At 43.4% G+C, this 24,594-nt stretch overlaps 1 protein-coding gene across 1 annotated transcript in view; it reads right to left on the bottom strand.

Moving 5' to 3' along the window:
- Positions 1-24,594, bottom strand: part of LOC114707570 (radial spoke head 10 homolog B-like) — a 59,464-nt gene that overhangs the window by 16,711 nt on the left and 18,159 nt on the right. Inside the window, 12 exon segments of the mRNA XM_028890335.2 lie at positions 920-1,068; positions 1,648-1,727; positions 3,671-3,785; positions 4,611-4,800; positions 5,690-5,811; positions 7,532-7,694; positions 8,957-9,133; positions 9,909-10,029; positions 14,597-14,682; positions 17,185-17,357; position 24,260; positions 24,372-24,440. Of these exon segments, the coding sequence (XP_028746168.1) occupies positions 920-1,068; positions 1,648-1,727; positions 3,671-3,785; positions 4,611-4,800; positions 5,690-5,811; positions 7,532-7,694; positions 8,957-9,133; positions 9,909-10,029; positions 14,597-14,682; positions 17,185-17,357; position 24,260; positions 24,372-24,440 (1,446 nt within the window).

Below are 24,594 nucleotides of genomic sequence, written 5' to 3'. Positions count from 1 at the left end.
TTGAGACAGGATCTTACTATGTAGCCTAGGCTGACCTTGAACTCCTGATCTTCCTGCCTCAGTCCCCCAAGTGCTGGGATTATATGAACTTAACACCATGCTTAGCTTCCAAACTAATACATTTCAAAGTTACTCTTACTGAGCAACAATTTTTATTTGTTTTGCGGTGCTGGGCACTGAACACAGGGCTTGTGTGCCATAGGCAAGCGTTCCATGGACAAGCTACAGTCCAGTTCTGACTAGCCAAAAATACATTTAAAATTTTTTATATTTATTTTATTCTCTGTATCTGAGTGTTTTGCCTGTGGTATGTATGTGCACCATATTCATGCCAGATGCCCCAGGAGGAGGTCAGGAGAAGGCAGCAGATCCCATGGAACTGGAGTTACAGACGATTGTGAACTGCCACACGGATGCTGAGAACTGAGAACTCTACAAAAGCAGCAAGTGCTCTGTGCCACTAAGCCAAGTCTCCAACCCTAGTGCTTTATTCTTAATGATATTTAGGGCTGACAAGATGCCTGAGGGGGTAAATGCACTTGCCACCAAACTTGACAATGCGCGCGCGCGCGCACACACCCACGCCCACACACACACACACACAATCAATAATAAATACCAATGTTGATACAAAAACGGTTTAAGTGGTATTTATCTCCACGGCCACACGTGCGTGAGAAGCTGTGGCAGGGCTCAGGCCTTCCCTCCCCTGCTCTGTGAGCACGGCAGGCAGGCATCCCTGTGCCCTTGCCCCTTGCTGTCATGGGTGTCTCCTGTGGTAGGGGACTTGTAAGCATTTGGCGGCCATGAAAGGTCACCCCAGATCTTCACCTCCATAATTATGTAGCATTGATTTAATTAAAAGCAGAGTGCCCATCAACATAAAGGCAACATCAACCCTGAGAGTCATTAGGCTTACTTTCAGCATCCAGAGGAAATTCCTCATCTTCATTGTCAGCTCATAGGGTGGGGATTCGTTCTGTCTGCAGTAGGTTGTGTAAATCTCCCAGCACTTATCGATATAATTCATTGAGTAGAGCGTCCGCTGTTGCTCACTGAATAAATGACCTAAAGATACAGCATTCAGAAGTGATTACAGGGATGAGAGATGGCTCAGTGGAAAAACAAACTCTGACCAGAAACCAGCACCCAAAAAGCACGTTGGGCATAGTGACCTACCTGTAACCCTGGAGGCAGACAGGATTCCCAGGGCAAGCTGGCTAGCTAGACCAGCCAAATCAGAGAATTCAGGGTTCAGTGAGAGACCCTGCCTCATAAATAAAGTGAAGATCAATGGAGGAGACACCTGATGTCAACCTCTGGCTCATATTTGCGCGCGCTCACACACACACACACCTGCAAGTGTCTACATACATGCAAACATACATACACATACATACTACACATGCAAAATTATGTATAGAACTACTTTTTTTTTTTTTTTTTTTGGTTTTTTCGAGACAGGGTTTCTCTGTGTAGCTTTGCGCCTTTCCTGGGACTCACTTGGTAGCCCAGGCTGGCCTCGAACTCACAGAGATCCACCTGGCTCTGCCTCCCGAGTGCTGGGATTAAAGGCGTGCGCCACCACCGCCCGGCATGAACTACTTTTTAAAGATAGTAAATTAATCCAATTATTTTTGTATTTACCTTTTACCTGGCAGGCATGTGGGTGAATGTTCTCAGTCATCAGTTTTGTAAAACACAAATAGAGGGATGGGCTTCTGTTCCTACAATGGAAAGATACCATAATTAATTATTCCAGGAGGCGGAGCTTAACTTCCCTCTTCTGAAGTGTGAGCTGGACTTGACAACTGGCTTCTAACGAACAGACTATAGAAAGAGAAACAGAGTAAGTTTGTAGTAGAGAAGTCTACCTGGCAACCCTTTACTCTGTGAGCACTAGTAAGAAGCCGTATTGGAGGTAGGTGCTGCTGACACCATACTGTGAGGAGAGTGCTTCTAGCCAGGGAGGTGGCTCAGTTGGAAGAGCACTTGCTGTGCAAGCTGGAAGCCCTGAAACTCACACGGAGCAATGTGTCTGAAATGCCAGAGCTCTGCAGAGATGAAGGACAGAAACAGGAGACTCCCCAGAAGCTTGCGGGCCAGCTAGTGGGGTGTACACAGTGGCAAACAGCAACGGGGTCTTGTGTCAAACAAGGTGGAAGGTGAGGGCTGGTGCCTGAGATAGTCCTGCGGCTGCCACATGCATGCTTTGGCGCCCCCGTGCCTGCACACGCACATACATTACACACATGCATCATACACGCATAGCATAAACATGCACAAAAAAGATCTAGACACGCACATATATTACACACATATATCATGCGTGCATATCGTAAACATGCACAAAAATATCTAGACACGCACATATATTACACACATATATCATACATGCATATCGTAAACATGCACAAAAAAAATCTAGAAAGTTCAAACCTAGTATTCTGCCCCAAATCTCTCACCTCAGTGCAACTGTGAGAAAACATCACAGTGTAAAGCCAAACCATGAGACACTTTACAAAATGACCAAACAGTATTTTTTTTTAAGATGGGAAGGTTATGAAAGACAGAGACTAAGTAACTGTCACAGACTGGAGGGTCTGAGACACTTTGGAGGCAAAATGCAGCGTGAGCTCCTGGGACAGAAAAGGGTTTATGGGAAAATGGCAGCTCTTGGCCGGGCATGCAGCTCAGCAGTAGAATGTCGGCCTAGCATGCTGTGGCCTCAGGGTTCAGTCCTCACCTTCCACCATGTTTGAGAGGAGGCTCTGAGGTGAATAACACTGTGGCAGTGTTGAGTCCTTGCGGTTGGTGAATCAACTATGGTGCGTGAGAGGCTGGCACCGGGGGAACCTGGGTGCAGGATGCATTAGGAATTCAATGTACTTATCGCCAACACTTCTGAAAATCTAATTATGTAATTATACATGCTATGTTAATATGTATACACTATATATATTAAATTTATACATGCATACACATAGAGAAAGACAGACAGAAAGACAAAGAAAGAGAGACAGGGTTTATGTAGCCCCAGGCTGGCCTTGAACTCATTGTGCAGACAAGAATGACCTTAACTTCTTTTAAAAAAAGATGGATTTTTGTTTTTGTGTCTCTATGTGTATATATGTGTACATATGTGCAGGTGCCTGTGGTGACCAGAAGACAGAACTGAATCCCCTGGAGTGGTAGATACAAGATGTTGTGAGCTGCCCAACTGGGTGCTGAGAACTGAACTCGGGTCTTCTGGAAGGGCAGTCAGTGCTTGAGCTATCTCTCCAGCCCCAATCTTAACTTCTGATCCTCCTGCCTCCACCTCCTGAGTCCTGAGATTATAAGCATGTGCTACCGAGTCTGTTCTAGGAAGTGCTGTGGATAGTGCCCATGGCCTGTGCATGCGAGACAAGCCCTTGACCACCTGAACCGTATTCCCAGCCCTTAACATGCATGCATCAGAAGAAGTCATCAAGACGGGTGTTCCGACTCGCGAAGGCAGAACTGACTGTAAGTGCAGAGTGAAGCTCTAAAGGGATATTTACAGAACTGAAACAACTCAGATGGGGTCCCCAAGTTTTCATCTAGTCCCCGGGCATTGTGGTCCTTCGTGTGGCGTGTGTGACAACGACCGTGGCCGCCGTTGAAAGAGGGACACAGGAGTGGCACTTACTGGTATTCTTTGTGATGGATGTGGTGAGCCAACTGCAGGAGGTAATTCAGGAATGTTCTTAAGAGTATAGTTCTGAACGGAGAGTGGATTTCTTCGATTGGTATGCCATTGTAGACTGAAAGAAAAGCATTGGCGAATAACAGAAGAGCTCCAGTTATATTATGTGACATTTAAAAGGCACAGGTGGATCTCTGTGAGTTCAAGGCCAGCCTGGTCTAGAGAGTGAGTAACAGTCAAGACTATTACACAGAGAACCCTGTCTTGAAAAACAAAACAAACAAACAAAAAAAGATTATCTCATACATGCATATAATGTGTTTGATCAAACACACACTCCCATCCTCTCCCTTCCAATTCCTCTCCTATCATCCCCACCACCTTTCCTTGCCAACTTCATGTGCCCCTTTTTAAAACCCACTGAGTCCACTTAATGCTGTCTCTATGTGAGTGGGTGCAGGGCCATCTACTTGAATGTGGTTAGCTTATCAGGGACCACATCGCTGAAGAAAACTGACTCTCCCTCCCCCAGCAGCCAGCAATTGCTCTTCAGCGAGGGTGAGACTTCACGAGCCCCTCCCCTCCGTGCTGGGATCTGGACTGGCTGGATCTTGTGCAGGTCCTGTCCTGAGGTCGCAGCTGCTGAGTTTATGTGTGCAATGGCGCTGTCGTGTCTGGCCAATACTGTCCACTACCTCTGGCTCCTAGAACCTTTCCATTCTCTCTTTTACAATGATCCCGAAGGCCAGATACCCATTCTTGCAAGACTGCCATCAAAAGCCTCATGTCCACTGTATCCTTTGTCTCCACATCTATTTGTTGGGGTTTGGGCAGAGGGATTTGTTCCTCATGCCGAGCCATCTCGCCATATTCTCTCTCAACATTTCTTAGCTTGTTTCCAGGTAGCAGTAACCAAGAGAGGAAGAGAACCCGGGGTACTCACCACTTAGTACCCTGTCCATATCTGCAAGGGTTATATTGTGGTGATGAAACCTACAGTCTTTGAGAAATCTCCAGAAGTGAAGCTTTGTCATCAGGAAGGTGTTATCCAGAGAGTGGTCACAGCCGAGGCCGCTGTAGAAGCAGTAGATTCTTCTTAACTCCGTAATGTTCCTTAGGACTGCATACTCTACCTGAAAAGATGGCAGCAGGTGTGGCCCAGTTGTGCCCCATTAGAGGAAAACTAAGGGGCTGGAGGATGGTTCAGTGGTTAGGAGGGCCTGAGCTCAGGTTCTAGCACCCACATTGGCTGGGCTTACAGATCTGTGCCATCATGCACAGTGGATTTCTTCTCTTGTAGAGTTTTAAATTTATGTGTGTGTGTGTAGGTGTTTTGTGTGTGTCAGTGTAACATATGCATGTGGTTCCTGTGGAGCCCCTGTAACTGGAGTTACAGATGATTTTTGGCTACCATGTAGGTGCTGGGAATTGAACCTGGGACCTCTGGAAGTGCAGTTCTTAACCACTGAGCCATCTCTCCAACCCCAACATAGCGGGCTTCTTTCTTCTACTGCCTCTTTTATTACTTTTAGATTTATCTATTCTGTTTTATATGTAGAAGTGTTTTGCCTGCATGCATGTACATGCACCACATGTGTGACTACTGCAGAGGCATGGGGTCCCCTGGGATTGAGTTACAGATGGTTATGAGCTACCATGTTGGTGCTAAGAACCAAAGCCGGGGTCTCCACAAGAGCAACAAATGCTCTCAGCAGAGCCATCCCTCCAGTCCCACAGTGGGTCTCTTGATTCCTAGGGAGTCCAGGATTTCCTGACCCCCAGCAGTCCCTCTGACTCCACCTTCCATGAATGGGATGTGATCCCAGCCCTGGGCTTCAGTTGGCTCTGAGGCCCCAGGCAATGCCACTGAGTCCTGTCCTCTGGGCTGCCTTTCTCTCACAAAGCCTGCTCACTACAGGGTTGCCTTGCAAGTGAGATGGTCTAGATAGGCCATCCACCAGGCATACAGGAGACAAAAACAGTGCCTAAAATATAAATGTATAATGGTAAAGGGGCTTTTACCTGCTTCTTCTCTTCTTCTTGGCTTTCCTCAGGGTACATGTCCAGCAACAAATTCAAGTCCAGCTCAATACTCGATCCTAACACAGAATGACTTTCGCTGCCATCCAGCTTTCGTAGGGTCTCTAGCGAGTGAAGCAAATACGGGAGATGACTTGAAAAGCCATGTTAAGATCCTTCTAATGTGGGCTGGAGAGATGGCTCAGCAGTTAAGGGAGCCGGCTGCTCTTACAGAGGACCCAAGGTCCTAGCACCTGTGACAGGCAACTCCACCTCTGGGATCCAGCACCTTCCTCTGGTCTCTGAGGGCACCCACAGACATGTACATGTATATACATACAAATAAATCTTTAAAAGAAATCCTTTCAGCACAACATCTGGAAGGTTATCTATCCAATATGATAGAAGAGTATTCAACAACCATGTCTATCCAATGTGATAGAAGAGTATTCAACCATGTCTATCCAATGTGATAGAAGAATGAATATTCAACAACCATGTCTATCCAATGTGATAGAAGAGTATTCAACAACCATGTCTATCCAATGTGACAGAAGAATGAATATTCAACAACCATGTCTATCCAATGTGATAGAAGAGTATTCAACAACCATGTCTATCCAATGTGATAGAAGAGTATTCAACAACCATGTCTATCCAATGTGATAGAAGAGTATTCAACAACCATGCCTATCCAATGTGATAGAACAAGAGTATTCAACAACCAGGCATGGTAGTCCAGTCCTATATGCCAGCTGCTGAGGAAGTTGAGGCAGGACGATTCTAAGTTCAAGACCAGCCTGTGCTACAGAGACTTTAAGGCCAGCCTGGACAATTTACACTCCTTTTCAAAATTAAGAACTAAGGGCCACCGTGATGGTTGCTTGCTGCCAAAGCTAATGACCTGTGTTTGGTGAAAGGACAAGTGGACTTCCCCGAGTTGTCCTCTGAACACCACATGTATACACACAAACAACAAATCGGACTTGTTTTTTTTTTTTTTGGGTTTTCGAGACAGGGTTTCTCTGTGTAGCTTTGTGCCTTTCCTGGCTCTTGCTCTGTAGACCAGGCTGGGCTCGAACCCACAGGGATCCGCCTGCCTCTGCCTCCAGTGGTGGGATTAAAGGCACGTGCCACCACCACCTGGCTCAAATCTGACATTTTTAAATTAAACATTCAAAAGGAGGGCATGCACACAGTCCAGTGGGAGATCACCAGCAGTTTCCGGAGTAATGGAAGGAAGCAAACAAACAGCTACTCGATAGTTGAACACTAGCTTAGCTAATGCAGCCCAGCTGGCAGATCGCTTGCCTACCACACAGGAAGCCCTGGGTGGCACAGCGGTTTGCTCCTGTCGTCCTGGCATTGGGAGGTGGAGGACAGAGGGAGGATCAGGGGTTCAAGATGATTCTTGGCTAGTCAGTGAGTTCAAGGCCAGTCTAAACAAACAAATAAACATATAAACAAACAAACAGAGAAGCATAACACTGAAGGAAACTTCTATTTTCTGAAGCAGCAGGTATATTTTTATAAATGAAAACTATAGATAAGATATTAATCTGCATAGCACAGCATGGTGGTGCACACTTTTAATCCCAGCACTTGGGAGGCAGAGCCAGGCGGATCTCTGTGAGTTTGAGGCCAGCCTGGGCTACAGAGCAAGAGCCAGGACAGACACCAAAACTACACAGAGAAACCTTGTCTTGAAAAAAAAAAAAAGAAAGAAAAGAAAAGAAAAAAATGAAAGAAAGACCAAAAAAAAAAATAAAAAAAATAAAAACCAAACCAAACAAACAAACATAAAATAAAAGATATTAATTTACTTTCACCCACCAGGCTCCCTACCAGCACTGACAGAAGATCCCCGAGGCTGCCGGCTCCTTTGGGAGACATCTGACCGACGGTCCAGGCCACGTGAAAAATCGAGTTCGGCTTCAAGGTACTGTGCGATGTGGTCATTGGAAAACAGACCTTCATACACACGTCCATTCTTGAAAGTCATTCTGCCCTGCGGTTAGGAACATAACATTGGATGGCTCAGGAGGAATATTATTCAGTGTTCATTAGTGGAGTTTTCAAGGGTTTGGAGCTTTTGTCTTGAAGGTGTGTGCTTAGACCACAAAGAATCATCCTCCATCAGGTTTCACATCACGCCTCCTCTACTCCCCTCCTCTTCCTCTTTTTCCACACTCTCCCCAAGTTTAATCACCTCCAGGCCACAGAATGGACCTCATTAAACTTTCTGCATGGCCAGCAGAGGGCCCATCCCAATAGGTACTGCCCTGCTGTCTGTCAACCCCAGGATGGTGAGTTCTGATTCTGAGGTGGACAAATGACCCAGCTCAGCTCTGGGAAAGGAGAAGCATTTGTTGAGAGCTCTGGGAAATGAGCTGCTTTTCATTGTTTTTAGTGGGGTGTGTTGTGTGACATTTTGTTTGTGTTCTGACAAATAAAGCTTGCCTGGAGGTCAGAGGACAGAGCTAGCCACTAGTTAACCATAGAAACCAGGCACACACCTTTAATCCCAGCACTTGGGAGGAGGAAGCGGGGAAGATCAGGAGTTCAAGGCCATCCTGGGCTACACGAGATTGAACCAGTCTAAAAGAGAAACAGAGCCAGGTGGTGGTGACACACACCTTTAATCCCAGCACTCTGGAGGTGGAGACAGGAGCATAAGGCAGGTGGAGTCAGGATCCACCCCAACCAGTCTGAGGATTCATAGAGACAGGATGTCCATTTCAGTGTAAGGATTCCTAGAGGTAAGAAGTCTCTCTAGCGGCTGGCTGCTCTGCTTCTCCGATCTTTCAGCTTTCACCCTCGATCTCTGACTCTGGGTCTTTATTGTTAAGACTAATTAGGATTGCACTTTGTGAACAATGTGAGGCCTGGAATCACAGCAGCTATCCTGTTGTCATGGGAAAGGGGCAACGCAAGGGTAAAGCTGCCATATGGGCAGATAGAAAGAATGATGACAGGACTGAGTTAACTGTGCAAGCCGGCCCCCAAGCCCACGGTGCTGTGGTATGTGAAAGTTTAAGCTAGTCTGTAACTTGCAACCAGCACCCTCATTTATATATACTATATACATCCTGGTTTGGATACAAATATAACAAAACTGATTAAACCACTTCTAAATATCCAGGAAAACACTAATATGTTGTAAATAGCTCCAAATGCACGCAGTCACCTAGCTAAGACAGTTATCTCTACACAGAGAAATGCGTCTTCTCAGACACGCACCTTTCGCCATACTTCAACAGCCACACTCACCCGGCCGTGCTTTTTGTTGGCAATCCATTCTCCCTCATACATTGCTCCACTGGCGTAGTAAAACTTGCCGTGGCCGTGACGGAATCCGTTTGTAAATGCTCCTATATACTCGTTTCTCAGAGGATACTGAGAGTTGGGGATCCTCTTTAGGAACCATGTGTGTGTTCCAAAGCCATTCTGAAAAGAAAGCTCCCTGTCAACATCAATCCTCAGAATGCTCCCCCTTTTGCCTAAACTCAAGTTATGGCCAAGACATTGATACTCTGAAGGGGTAGAGCACGTGAACCTGAGAACCACGGTTGGGGTCGTCCTCAGCTCAGCCCATTACTTGCTGTCTTTTGACCTGTGGCAAATGACGTGAGCCTTTTAGGTTCTCCAAGTATAAAATGAAAACATCACCTATCTTGTAGGTTAGATCAAAGATGCCTACGACATTACCGAAGACTAAATAATAAACCAGCAATTAAAAAGTATAGCCGAGGCTAGTAAATGTGACTTTGGGTGTGTCTTATGTGATAAAATACCCCGACAGAAGCATCTTGCGGGAGGAAGGGTTGGTCCGCAGTTTCGGTTACGGTCCGGCACCTCAGGGAAACCACAGTGGCAGGAGCTTGAGACCGCTGGTCACACTGAACCCACAGTCAAGGCAGAGAGCAATGGATGCACGCTCAGCTAGCTTTCTCCAGTTAACAGAGTGCAGAATCCCTTGCCCAGGGGAAGGTCCCTTCCACAGTCAAGATGGGTATTCCCACATCAATTAAAGTAATCAAAATAACATACCCCAGGCTGTCCCACCTCACAAGTGATTCTAGAGTCTGTGAGCTGACAGTTACGAATTCCTCTGAGTAGTGCTTCAGTGTCGGACACCACACAGTATTATTCTGAATAGCTTGGGTGGGCGGTTAGCTCCGCCCACCTCAGGCTGTGACCCAGGTGATGGACAGGTGCTTACCTGGATCCCCTTCTCCCAGTGGCCAGTGTACTCCTCATTTGTTGTCAGCCATCTCATTCTGCCTTCCCCGTGGCGCATGTTGTTTTCCCACTGGCCTTCATATATGTTTCCTGACTTATAGCTGGGACCAAAGGAACAATGAGGAACCATTGGTTAGCTCATATGGACAACACTTGCCTTTACTGCCCTTAAACTTACCCCCGCCCCCCGAACATGTCTCAGAAAATCCAACCTAGGACCCAGGACCCAGGACCCAGGACCCAGGACACTGTTCCCAGTACTCATGGTTGGCAAAAACTACTCATATTAGGGAGTGAAAGAATTCCCTTTATTAAACCTCTTCATTATCCAATAAATAGGTAAGAGTGAGGGTTTTTTTATCTTTTAGAAGCAACTCCTATTGTGTTATGATTACTTGATGTTTTACCACTAAATACTATGCATTGCTGGGCATGTATGTGGTGTGTGAATGTGGAAGTCCAAGGCTGACAGCACATTGTAGTTGGTAGCCATTCCAGCTTGGATCTGGAAGTTCCAACCCCCATTGAGACTCTGGCAACTGTCATGCCTATGAGGCGGGGCGAGGGGAGGCGCCTGGAGACCCAAGACCTAGATGGGCGAGCGCGCTCGCTTGGTTCCTGGACCCTGGGTGCTGGAGGTAGACAGAGCAGAGTTCTCCAGAGAACACCACCGGACTGCACACGCCTTTCCCAGACTCTGTAAACTATCCCTTCACTTGTAAGTTACTTCACAAAATAAACCTCCCTTTTAACTATGTGGAGTGGCCTTAATAATTTCACCAATATTACATGTATTTCCTCTGTTGCTCATCTTTATCTTTTGAGACAGGGTCTCTCACTGAACCTGGAGCTCATCAATTCGGTGGGACAGAGAGTCTTTAACAAGCTTTAAGGATTCCCCAGTTCTGCTCCCCTGTGCTGAGGCTGCAAGCACATGCTGCTATATTCAGATTTTTTTTTTTATGTTCTATAAAATCTTTATTGACAAATAATTTACATAGTATACAATTTGCTTGTTTGCACAATTTGATAGACTTAGTCCAGTATCCTCATAGGCCCACGACACCATCATCACTTTCTATTTTAGAACATTTCTGTCTTCAATTTCATACACACATATAATGTATGGTGATTATATTCCTCCTTATTTTTTTAAATGAACATATTTGCAATTGTAACCATTTTTAAGTTCACAATTCAGTGGCATGAATTACATTCAAGATATTAATTACACTCATGATATTCATTAATTACACTCATGATATTAATTACATTTGTGCTATTCATTGAATACATTCACAGTATTCATTCAATAACTATATTTATGATATTCATTTTTTACATTAATTGTATTGGTTTATTACTTTCATGATATTATGTCCTGATACTACTGTCCATTTGTGGGGCTTTTCCATCACACAAAACAGAGATTCTGTACTTAGGAAATCATTGCTCTATATTCTTTTCTTCTCCATCTTGAGATAGTGTCTAATCTTTCTGTCTCTATGAATTTGTATATTCTATATATTTCATGTAATACAATTATATAGTATTTGTCCTTTTTTGAATGTAAAAACATTTTATGTACAACTGCAGGAGAAATAATACACAGATAGCTTGAACATAAAAACAGACTATAATTCAAAAGTCCAGGGTTATTTGAAACTGGAAATTATTTTCTCTGTAGAAAATAGTAAAAATGATAACATTTCCCAATAAGTCCTTTTAAGCCAAATAAAAGCTGAATTATACATATAAATATTGATTAGATTCTGGGATACAGAAGAAATATATCTTCATCTGTTCAGAGAGCTAGGTTTTACTTAAGTTGTGTAAGTGAGATTCCTATTCATCTTCCCCTTCACTGTTTGATTTACAGCAGACATTTTTCTATAGGCTAATCCATAATCTAAAAAGATTTTAGTCTCCCCTCCTGACAGTACAGCCAGCATATTCTTTTATCAGCTTGATATGGTACAAATTTTTATCCTAATAGTGAAATGTTTCACTAAAGCTTGCCCAGTGATTGGGCAAAACCAAAACTTTGTATAAGCCACAGTCATCCTAGGGTCCCTTCCTGCTAGGTAGCCTCCCTGGATCTGTGGGTTGCAGTCTGGTTGTCCTTTGCTTTATATCTAGTATCCACTTATGAGTGAGTACATACCATGTTTGTCCTTCTGAGTCTGGGTTACCTCACTCAAGATGATATTTTCTAGTTCCATCCATTTGCCTGCAAATTTTATGATGTCATTGGTTTTTCTCTGCTGAGTAGTACTCCATTGTGTATATGTACCACATTTTCTTAATCCATTCTTCAGTTGATGGGCATTTAGGTTGTTTCCAGGTTCTGGCTATTATAAATAATGCTGCTATGAACATAGTTGAGCATGTATCTTTGTGGTATGATTGAGCATTCCTTGGGTATATGCCCAAGAGTGGTATGGCTGGGTCTTGAGGTAGATCGATTCCCAATTTTCTGAGAAACTACCATACTGATTTCCACAGTGGTTGTACAAGTTTGCACTCCCACCAACAGTGGAGGAGTATTCCCCTTGCTCCGCATCCTCTCCAATATAGACTGTCATTAGTGTTTTTGATCATAGCCATTCTGACAGGTGCAAGGTGGTATCTAAGAGTCATTTTGATTTGCATTTCCCTGATGACTAAGGATGTTGAGCATTTCCTTAAATGTCTTTCAGCCACTTGATATTCTTCTTTTGAGAATTCTCTGTTTAGCTCTATAGCCCATTTTTTAATTGGATTGTTCAGTATTTTGATGTCTAGTTTCTTGAGTTCTTTATATACTTTGGAGATCAGTCCTCTGTCAGATGTGGGGTTGGTGAAGATCTTTTCCCATTCTGTAGGCTGTATTTTTGTCTTATTGACCATGTCCTTTGCCCTACAAAAGCTTCTTAGTTTCAAGAGGTCCCATTTATTAATTGTTGCTCTCAGTGTCTGTGCTACTGATGTTATATTTAGGAAGTGATCTCCTGTGCCAATGCATTCAAGATTACTTCCTACTTTCTCTTCTATCAGGTTCAGTGTAACTGGATTTATATTGAGGTCTTTGATCCACTTGGACTTAAGTTTTGTGCACGGTGACAGATATGGATCTACTTGCAATCTTTTACATGTTGACATCCAGTTATGCCAGCACCATTTGTTGAAGATGCTTTCTTTTTTCCATTGTATAGTTCTAGCTTCTTTGTCAAAAATCAGGTATTCATAGGTGTGCAGATTAATGTCGGGATCTTCAATTCGATTGGTCCACATGTTGGTTTTTATGCCAGTACCAATCTGTTTTTATTACTCTAGCTTTATAGTAGAGCTTGAAGTCAGGGATTGTGATGCCTCCAGAGGTTGCTTTATTGTACAGGTTTCTTTTGGCTATCCTGGGTTTTTTTTTTTTCCATATGAAGTTGAGTATTGTTCTTTCCAAGTTTGTGAAGAATTGTGTTGTATACCCAGCTTTTTTTTAAAAAAGATTTATTTATTTTATGTATGAGTGCTCCATCTGCATGTATGAGTTTATGCCAGAAGAGAGCATCAGATCCCACTTTAGATGCTTGTGAGCCACCATGTGGTTACCGGGAATTGAACTCAGGACCCCCAGAAGAACAGCCAGTGCTCCTGACTGCTGAGCCATCTCTCCAGTCCCCTCCCCCATTTCTTTTGAGACAGGGTTTCTCTGCATAGCCCTGGCTGGCCTCTAACCCTATCTGCAGACCAGGCTGGCCTCGAACTCAGAGATCTGCCTGCCTCTGCCTCCTGAGTGCTGGGATTAAAGGCATGTGCCACCACCGCCCGGCTATTCCCAGCTTTTTACATGGGTGCTGGGGAGTTGTTAGGTCCCTGTGTTTTCCTGGCAGGACCATTCCTGATGGATCCACCTCCCTAGCCCAGTGGTTAAGAGCACTTGCTGCTCTTTCACAGGACCAGAGTTCTGTTTCCCAGCATCCATGTTGGACAGTTCACAACCACCTGTAATTCCAGCTCGAGGGGACTTGACACATTCTTCTGGATTCAACAGCACCAACACATATGCATACACATAAACAAACAAACAAACAAATAAATGAATGAATAAATGAATCTTAAAACAACAACAAAACCGTGCGGGGTATTGAGGTACAAGTTTGTAATCCCAGCACTTGGGAGGCAGAGAGAGGAGACTCTGGAGTTCAAGGTTAATAGCAAGACCTTTTATAAAGAGCAAACAGAGCTGAGGCTGTAGCCCAGTGATAGCGTTCTTGCTTAGCATGGTCCAGGCCCATTGGGTTCAACCCCTAGTACTGCCAAAACTAAAATAATAACAACAAATACCTGACTATCAGCTCAATCGAAAACCAAGCAAAAATATTGCTGTTCCTTGGAAAACATCCAGGAATGTGATCTGTGATGAATACAGAGAACAGAGGAAGGCGGTTTCTACTTATAACAAAGTGAAACACACTATCAGACACTTAGTGTGTTCTTATGAATCTCCCATAGAATGTTTTCATTACTAGGGAGAGCCTATCTGGAGTAATTGAAAACTCCACCATACTTGGACAAAAAATGTGTTCTCTGTTATTTCTGCACCTTATCTTTACCCGAGTGAGAATGAAGTGAGCCTCTGAGAGTTTTTTTTACCCACAACCCAAATGTGGAGAGAAGGGTTGCACCTACCATCTTATTCCCCAGCCTTTTTTGATGTTGTATACCCAGTCTCCCTCATACCAAGAGGTTCCCTCTTGATTGTAATAGATGGAGCCCTAAAACAAACAATATTAGGAGAAATCAGGCCTCATGATGCAGATCCTCTTGGAAACATACAGATCAGACATGCAAATCTAAGAACTATAAACTATGCAGAAGTCAACGTCATAATTACCAAGACACATAATCCATGATGCTTTGGTTTTGTAGACCAAGTGGGCTGGGGAAATGTTTCAGGATAAAATGGGTAAAAGGGTTTCCTATGCAAGCATGAGGATCTGAGTTCAGTTCCCAGAATCTACCTAAAAAGGCTGGACATACAATGTAAGCATCTGTCATCCCAGCACTCCTAAGAAATGGGAGGTGGAGATAGGGGAGCCTCAGGGAGCACAGGGGCCAGCTGGCATGCTGTACACAGCAGTGAATAGTAAGAGACCCTGCTTCAAACAAGCTAAAAGATGAGGACATGCAACATGCACCCAAGGTTGTCCTCTGACTGCCACATGCACACCATGAATACACACACAAACAAACATAAAGAGATAGGTACAGTATGTACACCAACATCACAAGTCAGCCATTCCTTGTGTGAGTCAGACTTTTTGTTTTTAGGAAATATCTTACAGAAACAACCCAATGGAGGGATTATTTATTTGGGTTTGTGACTTCAGAGATTTCAGTTCATCAGCCTCAGTTCTGTTAGTTTAGGGCCAGTGGTGAGGCGGGGCGTCATGGCAGTAGATCACTTGGCAGAAGCTGTTCACCTGGGACAGGAAGGAAGTACAGAGGAGCATGAAGGGACCAGGGACAAGCTAGTTCCCAGATGACCATCTCCAAGTGGCCTACTTTCTCCAGCTAGGCTTTACCTCCTGTCAAAGCCATCCAACCTTTTGACATTGAGACTTGGTATTGCTATCTATACGTATGTTGGCCTTATTTGTGATATCCTGGGATGCACAGGGCCCATGGATCACAGGTTGACCATGCCAGTTTTCCAGAAACTCTCAATCTGAACCATCAGCTAGAGGCCAAGTTCCTCACACATGAGCCTGTGAGGAACATTTTCTATTCATACCAACACATGCCTTAATAATAACATGTCCTTGGCCGGGCGTTGGTGGCGCACGCCTTTAATCCAGCATCGGGAGAGAGCAGGGATCTCTGTGAGTTCGAGCAGCTGGCTACCAAGTGAGCTCCAGAAAGCGCAAACTACACAGAGAAACCATGTCTCGAAAAACCAAAAAAAAAAAAATAATAAAAATAATAATAATAACATGTCCTAAGAAGGCATGGAACAGGTAAAGAAGTCTCATCTTCAGTTAGGCATGGTGGCTCATACCTGTAATCCCCACACTTGGGCAGTGAGGCAGAAGACCACCCCAAATTTGAGATCAGCCTGAGCTACATAATAAGTTCCTGGAAAGTCTGGGCTACAGGGTAAGAACCTGTCTCAAAACAAAGGTGACTCATCAGGGTAAAGGTGTTTGCCTCCTAGTCCTGTGACCTGAGACCTACATGATAGAGGGAATCAACTTCTACACACTGTCTTCTGACCTCCACATGCACAGCACATCATGGAGTGAGTGTGTGTGTGTGTGTGTGTGTGTGTGTGTTGAAAAGTAATAAAAAGACAAAACTAGCTCAAGTGTCCATCAACAAATGAATAAATTATAGTATATATTACAATCAACTATTACTCAGCCTTAAAAAGGATAGAGTACCAACACATGCCACAAAAGTTCATATATTATTATAAAGAAATGACTGTTGTAATTTGGATATAAAATGTCCCCAACAAGTTCATGAACTGAATACTTAAGTTTCTAGCTGCCGGTGTTATTTTAGAAGGTTCTGGAAACTTTAGAAGATTTCGGCCTAGTGGGAGCAAGTAGGTCACCGAGGGGTGCATTCTGGGGGGTTGTTGCACCTTGTCCTGGCCCCATCTCTCCTTCCTGTCTACTATGAGGTAGCAGCCTCTACATGCTTCTCCACCATCAGATTCTGCTTCATGATTAAAGCCCAGAAACAGCACCAATGGCTGTGGACTGAGCCCTTCTGACTGTGAGAGGCCAAAATCCATCTTCTCTTTACTGGGTTGATTCTGTCAAGTTGTTGTTATTGTTGGTAGTGGTGATGGAATTTCTTTTTTTCTTTTGAGACAAGTTCTCTCTATGTCTCTTGGCTGGCCCGGAACTCTCTATATAGACCAGGCTGGCCTTGAACTCAGGGAGACCCACTTGCTTCTGCCTCACAAATGCTGGGATTAAAGGTGTGCGCCACCATGCCTGGCAAGGGTTTTTGTCACAGTGACAAAAAGTCTGACTGACACAATGTCTAAGGAGTAAACCCATATATACGGAAGTAGATTGGTCGGCAATTGCTAGGGATGTGGAGTGGAAGGATGAGGAGTAACTTCCTAATGCATATTTGTTTTGTGCTGTTGAAAATGTTTTTAGACTCACTAGTGATGATGGTTGTACCATGTTATGAATGGTGGATTTGACGTCATGCATACATTCACATGGGTGGGACTTTGTTCACAGGCGCACCTCACCTACCTTCCCATGTCTCTTGCCGTGACACCAGTGGCCGATGTAGGACACGGGCAACGTGGCACACTTGAACATACCAAATCCGTTCCTCATGCCGTTGATCACCTCTCCTTCATATGTGCTGCCATCTGGCCATGTGTACACGCCATGGTTCATGGGGATATTCTTCACAAAGTCCCCTAAAGCAAAATGGCCACCAGAGTGACAGGAGAGGGCCATGAAGGGATTCCACACCCAGGGGCTGCTGGAGTCTCCTGACCACCACTGACACTGCCCCTGGCTCTTCTGTGGAAGTGGTGGATGTGCCCTCAAGTCCTCTTTGTGTTCTCATCCTCTCTCACCTTTTTCTTCCAGTGCATGGAAATGCAGGAAGAATAAAATACTAGAAAGATTGCATTTACACAAATCTCTGAGAAGCAAGCAGGTGACCTGATAATGTGGTGGCTGCCAATCCTGATCTCAACTTTAGACTGTCAGGGTCCACCTTGGAAAGGTCTGGATGACCAGCCAGGTACTGATCACCCATGGAAAACCTCTGTCTCCCTTGGTTCATCAAACCATTCTGCAGATGTGTTAGTCAAGGGCCCACCATACAGGCACCTTCTGAAGACATCACTGTGCATTGGTGGAGAGTGCCTTCATCGTGAGCAGCTCATGGTGATGTGCACCATGGCCCAAAGATGGTAGGTTTTCTTCCAGAGTGGCTCTGTTGGTAATGTTGGTAGTGGTACTGGAGAGTGAACCCAGGGCTCCCCATGTGCTAAGCTGGTGCTCTGCACAGTTCTAAGACTCAGAATTCACTAGATACTCATCAGTCAGCAGAGAACACAACCATCGACTTTGGTCACTGGCCGGAAAGCATGTTGGTGCCACCTGGCTCAACAAACCTGGGGATACTTCAAGAGCACAATCCCACCCATGAACCCCCTTGGATGGGCTGATTGTGGAGGGCTCTGTGCTTTCAAAGGAGGACCCTCAAACTCCAGAGAATTCCCAGAGATAGTGAAGCAGGAGGACCTGCCTGGCAAAGTCACTGTTCAGGGATCAGAAACCTTGAATGCTGGTGTCGGGCGAGGTGGGGTGTTGCATGGAGAGGGAGTTCTCTCGGAAAGCCTGGCCCTAACACACTGCTGGGGCTGGATCCCTAGGCTCCCCTAAGTGGAGGGTCACCCCACCCTTGCTGTCTCCGTACCTCTGCCGCTCATATCCTGCTGCCATTGGAATACATGCGCTATATGCATGTGACTTAAATGTCTCTGTTACCATTTATGAACATCACGGCATTAGTAACTCTGCAGTGGAGATTTCTAGAAGAGCACTTCAGGCACTCACAGGTTTTGTGGGTGGGAGCTGAAACTGGCACTGTCTCTTGGAGGGCAAATCTGTTCCCAGTTCTCACAATCAGTTTAAAAATACCCACTTCCCCTCAGCCCAGCAACCCAGATGGTCTTTGTGAAAGCTCCATAAGGGAATACGTGCAGTCAGTATAAATAGTTAGATCTGCATGGATGGGTATGGCTTAATTACAAAAGAAAAAGGAATAAAAGAGAATATATAAACTGTGTTCGTACAAAGCCTGAGGGATTAAACATACATCTGTGTGCTATGCAGGCCAAGAACATATAGATTACCACCAAACTCCATCCATGTCTGTTGCATCCACACAGGACATCTCTAGAGCAACAACTGAAACCAGCGACAGTGATCCCCAGACACCTGACACAGTCGTCAAGTTACTACACAGAAGACACAACTTGGTCTCTGGATCCTTCTGTTCTCTGCAGTTTGGGTTCTGTGCTAACGCTTACCTTTTCATCTGTTTTTCTTTCTCTGAAACAGGGTCTTACTGTGCAGACTCAGGATGGCATGGAAGTCAAAACCCTTCTGCCTCAGCTTCCCAAGTGCCGGGCTTACGTGACACCAGTCCTGGCTATGCTAACTTACTTGTTTTGTTTCTTTTTTTTTTGTGACAGGGTCTCACTATGCAGCCCTGGCTGTCCTGGAACTCACTATGTAGACCAGGCTGGCTTCAAACCCACAGACACCTGCCTGCCTCCCAAATGCTGGAATTAAAGGTGTGCACCAGCATGCCTAACTTAACTTACTTTTATAAAACTAGTATATCTATCTAAACATTTATGCTCCAAATACAAAAGCACCCACATTCATAAAAGAAACATTACTAAAGTTTAAAACGCACATCAAACCCCACACATTAGTAGTGGGAGATTTTAACACACCACTCTCACCAAAAGATAGATCTACCAGACTGAAACTTAACAAAGAAATAAAGGACCTAACAGATGTTATGACTCAAATGGACCTAATAGATATCTACAGAATATTCCATCCTAACACAAAAGAATATACCTTCTTCTCAGCACCCCATGGAACCTTCTCAAAAATTGACCACATGCTTGGACACAAAACAAATCTCAACAGATACAAAAAATTGGAATAACCTCCTGTATCTTATCAGACCACCATGCCTTAAAGGTAGACCTCAACAACAACAAAAATTATGGAAAACCCACAAACTCATGGAAACTGAATAATGCCCACCTGAAACATCAATGGGTCAAGGAAGAAATAAAGAAAGAAATTAAAGAGTTCCTAGAATTCAATGAAAATGAAAGTACAACATACCCAAACTTATGGGACACTATGAAAGCAGTGCTAAGAGGAAATTCATAGCTCTAAATGCACACATAAAGAAGATGGAGCAATCCCATACCAATGAATTAACAGCACAACTGAAAGCTCTAGAACAAAAAGAAACAAACTCACCCAGGAGAAATAGACGCCAGGAAATAATCAAATTGAGGGCTGAAATCAACGAAATAGAAAACGAGAACAATACAAAAAATCAATGAAACAAAGAGTTGGTTCTTTGAAAAAATCAACAAGATAGACAAACCCCTAGCCAAATTAACCAAAAGGCAAAGAGAGAGCACCCAAATTCACAAAATCAGAAATGAAAAGGGAGACATAACAACAGACAATGAGGAAATCCAGAGAATCATCAGATCATACTTCAAAAACCTGTACTCCACAAAAATGGAAAACCAGGAAGAAATGGACAATTTTCTGGATAAATACCACATACCAAAATTAAATCAAGACCAGATAAACCATTTAAATAGACCAATAACCCCTAAAGAAATAGAAACAGTCATCAAAAGTCTCCCAACCAAAAAAAAAAAAAAAAAAAAAAAAAAAAAAAAAAAAAAAAAAAAGCCCAGGACCAGATGGTTTCAGTGCAGAATTCTACCAGACTTTCAAAGAAGAACTAATACCAATCCTCTTCAAAGTGTTCCACACAATAGAAACAGAAGGAACACTACCAAACTCTTTTTATGAGGCTACAATTACCCTGATACCCAAACCACACAAAGATGCAACAAAGAAAGAGAACTACAGACCAATCTCCCTCATGAACATTGATGCAAAAATACTCAACAAAATATTGGCAAACCGAATCCAAGAATACATCAAAACAATCATCCATCACAACCAAGTAGGATTCATCCCAGGGATGCAAGGATGGTTCAACATACGAAAATCAGTCAATGTAATACACCATATAAACAAACTGAAAGAAAAAAACCACATGATCATCTCCTTAGATGCTGAAAAAGCCTTTGACAAAATTCAACACCCATTCATGATAAAGGTCTTAGAAAGATCAGGAATACAAGGAACATTTCTAAACATAATAAAAGCAATTATAGCAAGCCAACAGCAAACATCAAATTAAATGGAGAGAAACTCAAAGCGATACCACTAAATTCAGGAACAAGACAAGGCTGTCCACTCTCCCCATATTTATTCCATATAGTACTAGAAGTTCTAGCTAGAGCAATAAGACAACAAAAGGAGATCAAAGGGATACAAATTGGTAAGGAAGAAGTCAAACTTTCACTATTTGCAGATGATATGATAGTATACATAAGTGACCCCAAAAACTCTACCAGGGAACTCCTACAGCTGATAAACTCCTTCAGTAAAGTGGCAGGATACAAGATCGACTTAAAAAAAATCAGTAGCCCTCCTATACACAAATGATAAAAGGGCTGAGAAAGAAGTCAGAGAAACATCACCCTTTACAATAGCCACAAATAATATAAAATACCTTGGGATAACACTAACTAAACAAGTGAAGGACCTTTTTGATAAGAACTTTAAATCTCTAAAGAAAGAATTGAAGAAGATATCAGAAAATGGAAGTATCTCCCATGCTCATTGATAGGTAGGATTAACATAGTAAAAATGGCAATCTTACCAAAAGCAATCTACAGATTCAATATAATCCCCATCAAAATCCCAACACAATTCTTCACAGACTTGGAAAGAAAAATATTCAACTTTATATGGAAAAACAAAAGACCCAGGATAGCTAAAAGAAGCCTATACGATAAAGCAACCCTTGGAGGTATCACCATCCCTGACCTCAAACTCTTCTATAGAGCTATAGTAATAAAAACAGCTTGGTACTGGTATAAAAACCGACATACGGGCCAATGGAATCGAATTGAAGACCCTGACATTAATCCATGCACATATGAACACCTGGTTTTTGACAAAGGAGCCAAAACTATACAATGGAACAAAGAAAGTGTCTTCAACAAATGGTGCTGGCATAACTGGATGTCAATATGTAAAAGATTACAAATAGATCCATATCTGTCACCATGCACAAAACTCAAGTCCAAGTGGATCAAAGACCTAAACATAAATCCAGTTACACTAAACTTAATAGAAAAGAAAATAGGAAGCACTCTTGAACACATTGGCACCGGAGACCATTTCCTAAATAAAACACCAATAGCACAGACCCTGAGCACAACAATTAATAAATGGGACCTCTCAAAATTGAGAAGCTTTTACAGGGCAAAAGACACAGTCAATAAGACAAAAAGACAGCCAACAGAATGGGAAAAGATCTTCACCAACCCCACATCTGACAGAGGATTGATCTCCACAATATATAAAGAACTCAAGAAACTAGACATCAAAGTACTGAACAGTCCAATTAAAAAATGGGCTAAAGAGCTAAACAGAGAATTCACAAAATAAGAACTACAAATGGCTGAAAGACATTTCAAGAAATGCTCAACATCCTTAATCATCAGAGAAATGCAAATGAAAATGACTCTGAGATACCACCTTACACCTGTTAGAATGGCTATGATCAAAAACACCAATGACAACCAATGTTGGAAAGGATGTGGAGCAAAGGGAACACTCCTCCACTGTTGGTGGGAATGTAAAATTGTACAACCACTGTGGAAATCAGTATGGCGGTTTCTCAGAAAATTAGGAATTGAACTACTTCAAGACCCAGCCATCCCACTCTTGGGCATATACCCAAGGAATGCTGATTCATATCATAAAGATACATGCTCAGCTATGTTCATAGCAGCACTATTTGTAATAGCCAGAACCTGGAAACAACCTAGATGCCCATCAACTGAAGAATGGATTAAGAAAATGTGGTACATATACACAATGGAGTACTACTCAGCAGAGAAAAACAATGAAAGCATGAAATTTGCAGGCAAATGGATGGAACTAGAAAAAATCATCCTGAGTGAGGTAACCCAAATCCAGAAAGACAGTTATGGTATGTACTCACTCATAGGTGGATTCTAGATATAAAATAAAGAACAATCAGACCACAACCCATAGAACCATGGAGGCTATATATATAGCATGGAGGTCCTTAGGACGACTGTGGCATATAATAAATTTCACTTTTACTCAATTATTGAAAAAAAAATTAGCCAAATGAATGGAAACACATGAACTATGAACCAAAGGCTGAGGGGCCCCCAGCTGGATCAGGCCCTCTGAATAGGTGAGACAGTTGATTGGCTTGATCAGTTTGGGAGGCAACTAGGCAGTGGGACCGGGTCCTGTGCTCATTGCATGAGTTGGCTGTTTGAAACCTGGAGCTTATGCAGGGACACTTGGCTCAGTCTGGGAGGAAGGGACTGGACCTCCCTGGACTGAGTCTACCAGGTTGATTGCAGTCCTTGGGGGAGGACTTGTCCTGGAGGAGGTGGGAATGGAGGGTAGGCTGGGGGTAAGGGGAGGGGGTGGGAGGGGGGAGAATAGGGGAACCCATGGCTGATATGTAGAACTGAATGGTATTGTAATATATATATATATAACTAGTATATCTAGAGGGCTAGAGAGATAGTTTCAACAGTTAAGAGCATGTATTGCCTTGTAGAGAACCTGAGTGCTGTTTCCAGTATTCATATCAGTGTTGTAAAATATTATTTTAAGATGTGTTACGTTTGTGTATGCTGTGGAACATTTGTTTAATGATGCAAAGATGTGTTGCATTCCTTTACGTTGCATTTGTTTAACTCTGTGAAGCTGTGTTGCTTTGTCTGTCTAAAACACCTGATGGTCTAATAAAGAGCTGAATAGCCAATAGCAATGCAGGAGAAAGGATGGGTGGGGCTGGCAAGCAGAGAGAATAAATAGAGAGCTGGGAGGAGAAGCAGGAGCAAGAGAACAAGGAGAGGAGGACACTAGGGGCCAGCTACCCAGTCAGCCAGGGAATAAGAGTGAAAGTAAGATATACAGAAGTAAGAAAAGGAAAAAGCCCAGAGACAAAAGGTAGATGGGATAATTTAAAGTTAAGAAAAGCTGGCAAGAAACAAGACAAGCTAAGGCCAGGCATTTATAATTAAGAATAAGCCTCCATGTGTGATTTATTTGGGAGTTGGGTGGCGGGTCCCCAAAAAGAGCCAAAGAGTTAAAACAATCAACAACATATCAGTAGCTCCCAATTGCATGTGCCTCCAGCTTCAGAGGATCCAATACCTTCTTCTGGCCTCTGAGAATACCTGAACTCATTGGACATAGCAACACGTGCGTGTGTGCGTGCATGAGTGAGCACGTGCACCACACACACACTTTAAAAAATAAAAATGAAACCAGGTGGCAGTGGCGCATACCTTTAATCCTAGTACTCAGGAGGCAGAGCCAGGTGTATTTCTATGAGTTCCAGGCCAGCCTGGTCTACAGAGTGAGATCCAGGATAGGCACCAAAACTACACAGAGAAACCCTGTCTTGAGAAACCAAAAAATAAAATAAAAAAAAATGAATTCTTTAAAAATAGTGCAGTAAGTTGACCATTAAATTCTACAATTAACTCTAACTCATGATAATGCTTTACCTCATATTTCAATCCATCAGCCCAAATATAAGTTCCTTGTCCATGCATCAGTCCTTCTGAAAACATACCCTGTGAAAGAAATAACAGTGGGCCTTAGATGGAAGCTGTGGTTGTTGGGCATCTGCGGACTGTGGCTCAGTCATACACTGGAATCCTGTCCATCCCTTCACCCACAGGCTGCCCAGCAACAGCTGCAGCACCAGCAGCACCAGTGTGGTCCTAC

Source organism: Peromyscus leucopus, chromosome 23 (assembly GCF_004664715.2).
Source record: "Peromyscus leucopus breed LL Stock chromosome 23, UCI_PerLeu_2.1, whole genome shotgun sequence".
In the NCBI taxonomy this organism is placed as follows: Eukaryota; Metazoa; Chordata; class Mammalia; order Rodentia; family Cricetidae; genus Peromyscus; species Peromyscus leucopus.
The sequence above is the reverse complement of the archived record's forward strand: the minus strand, read 5'-3'. Positions and strand labels throughout refer to the sequence as shown.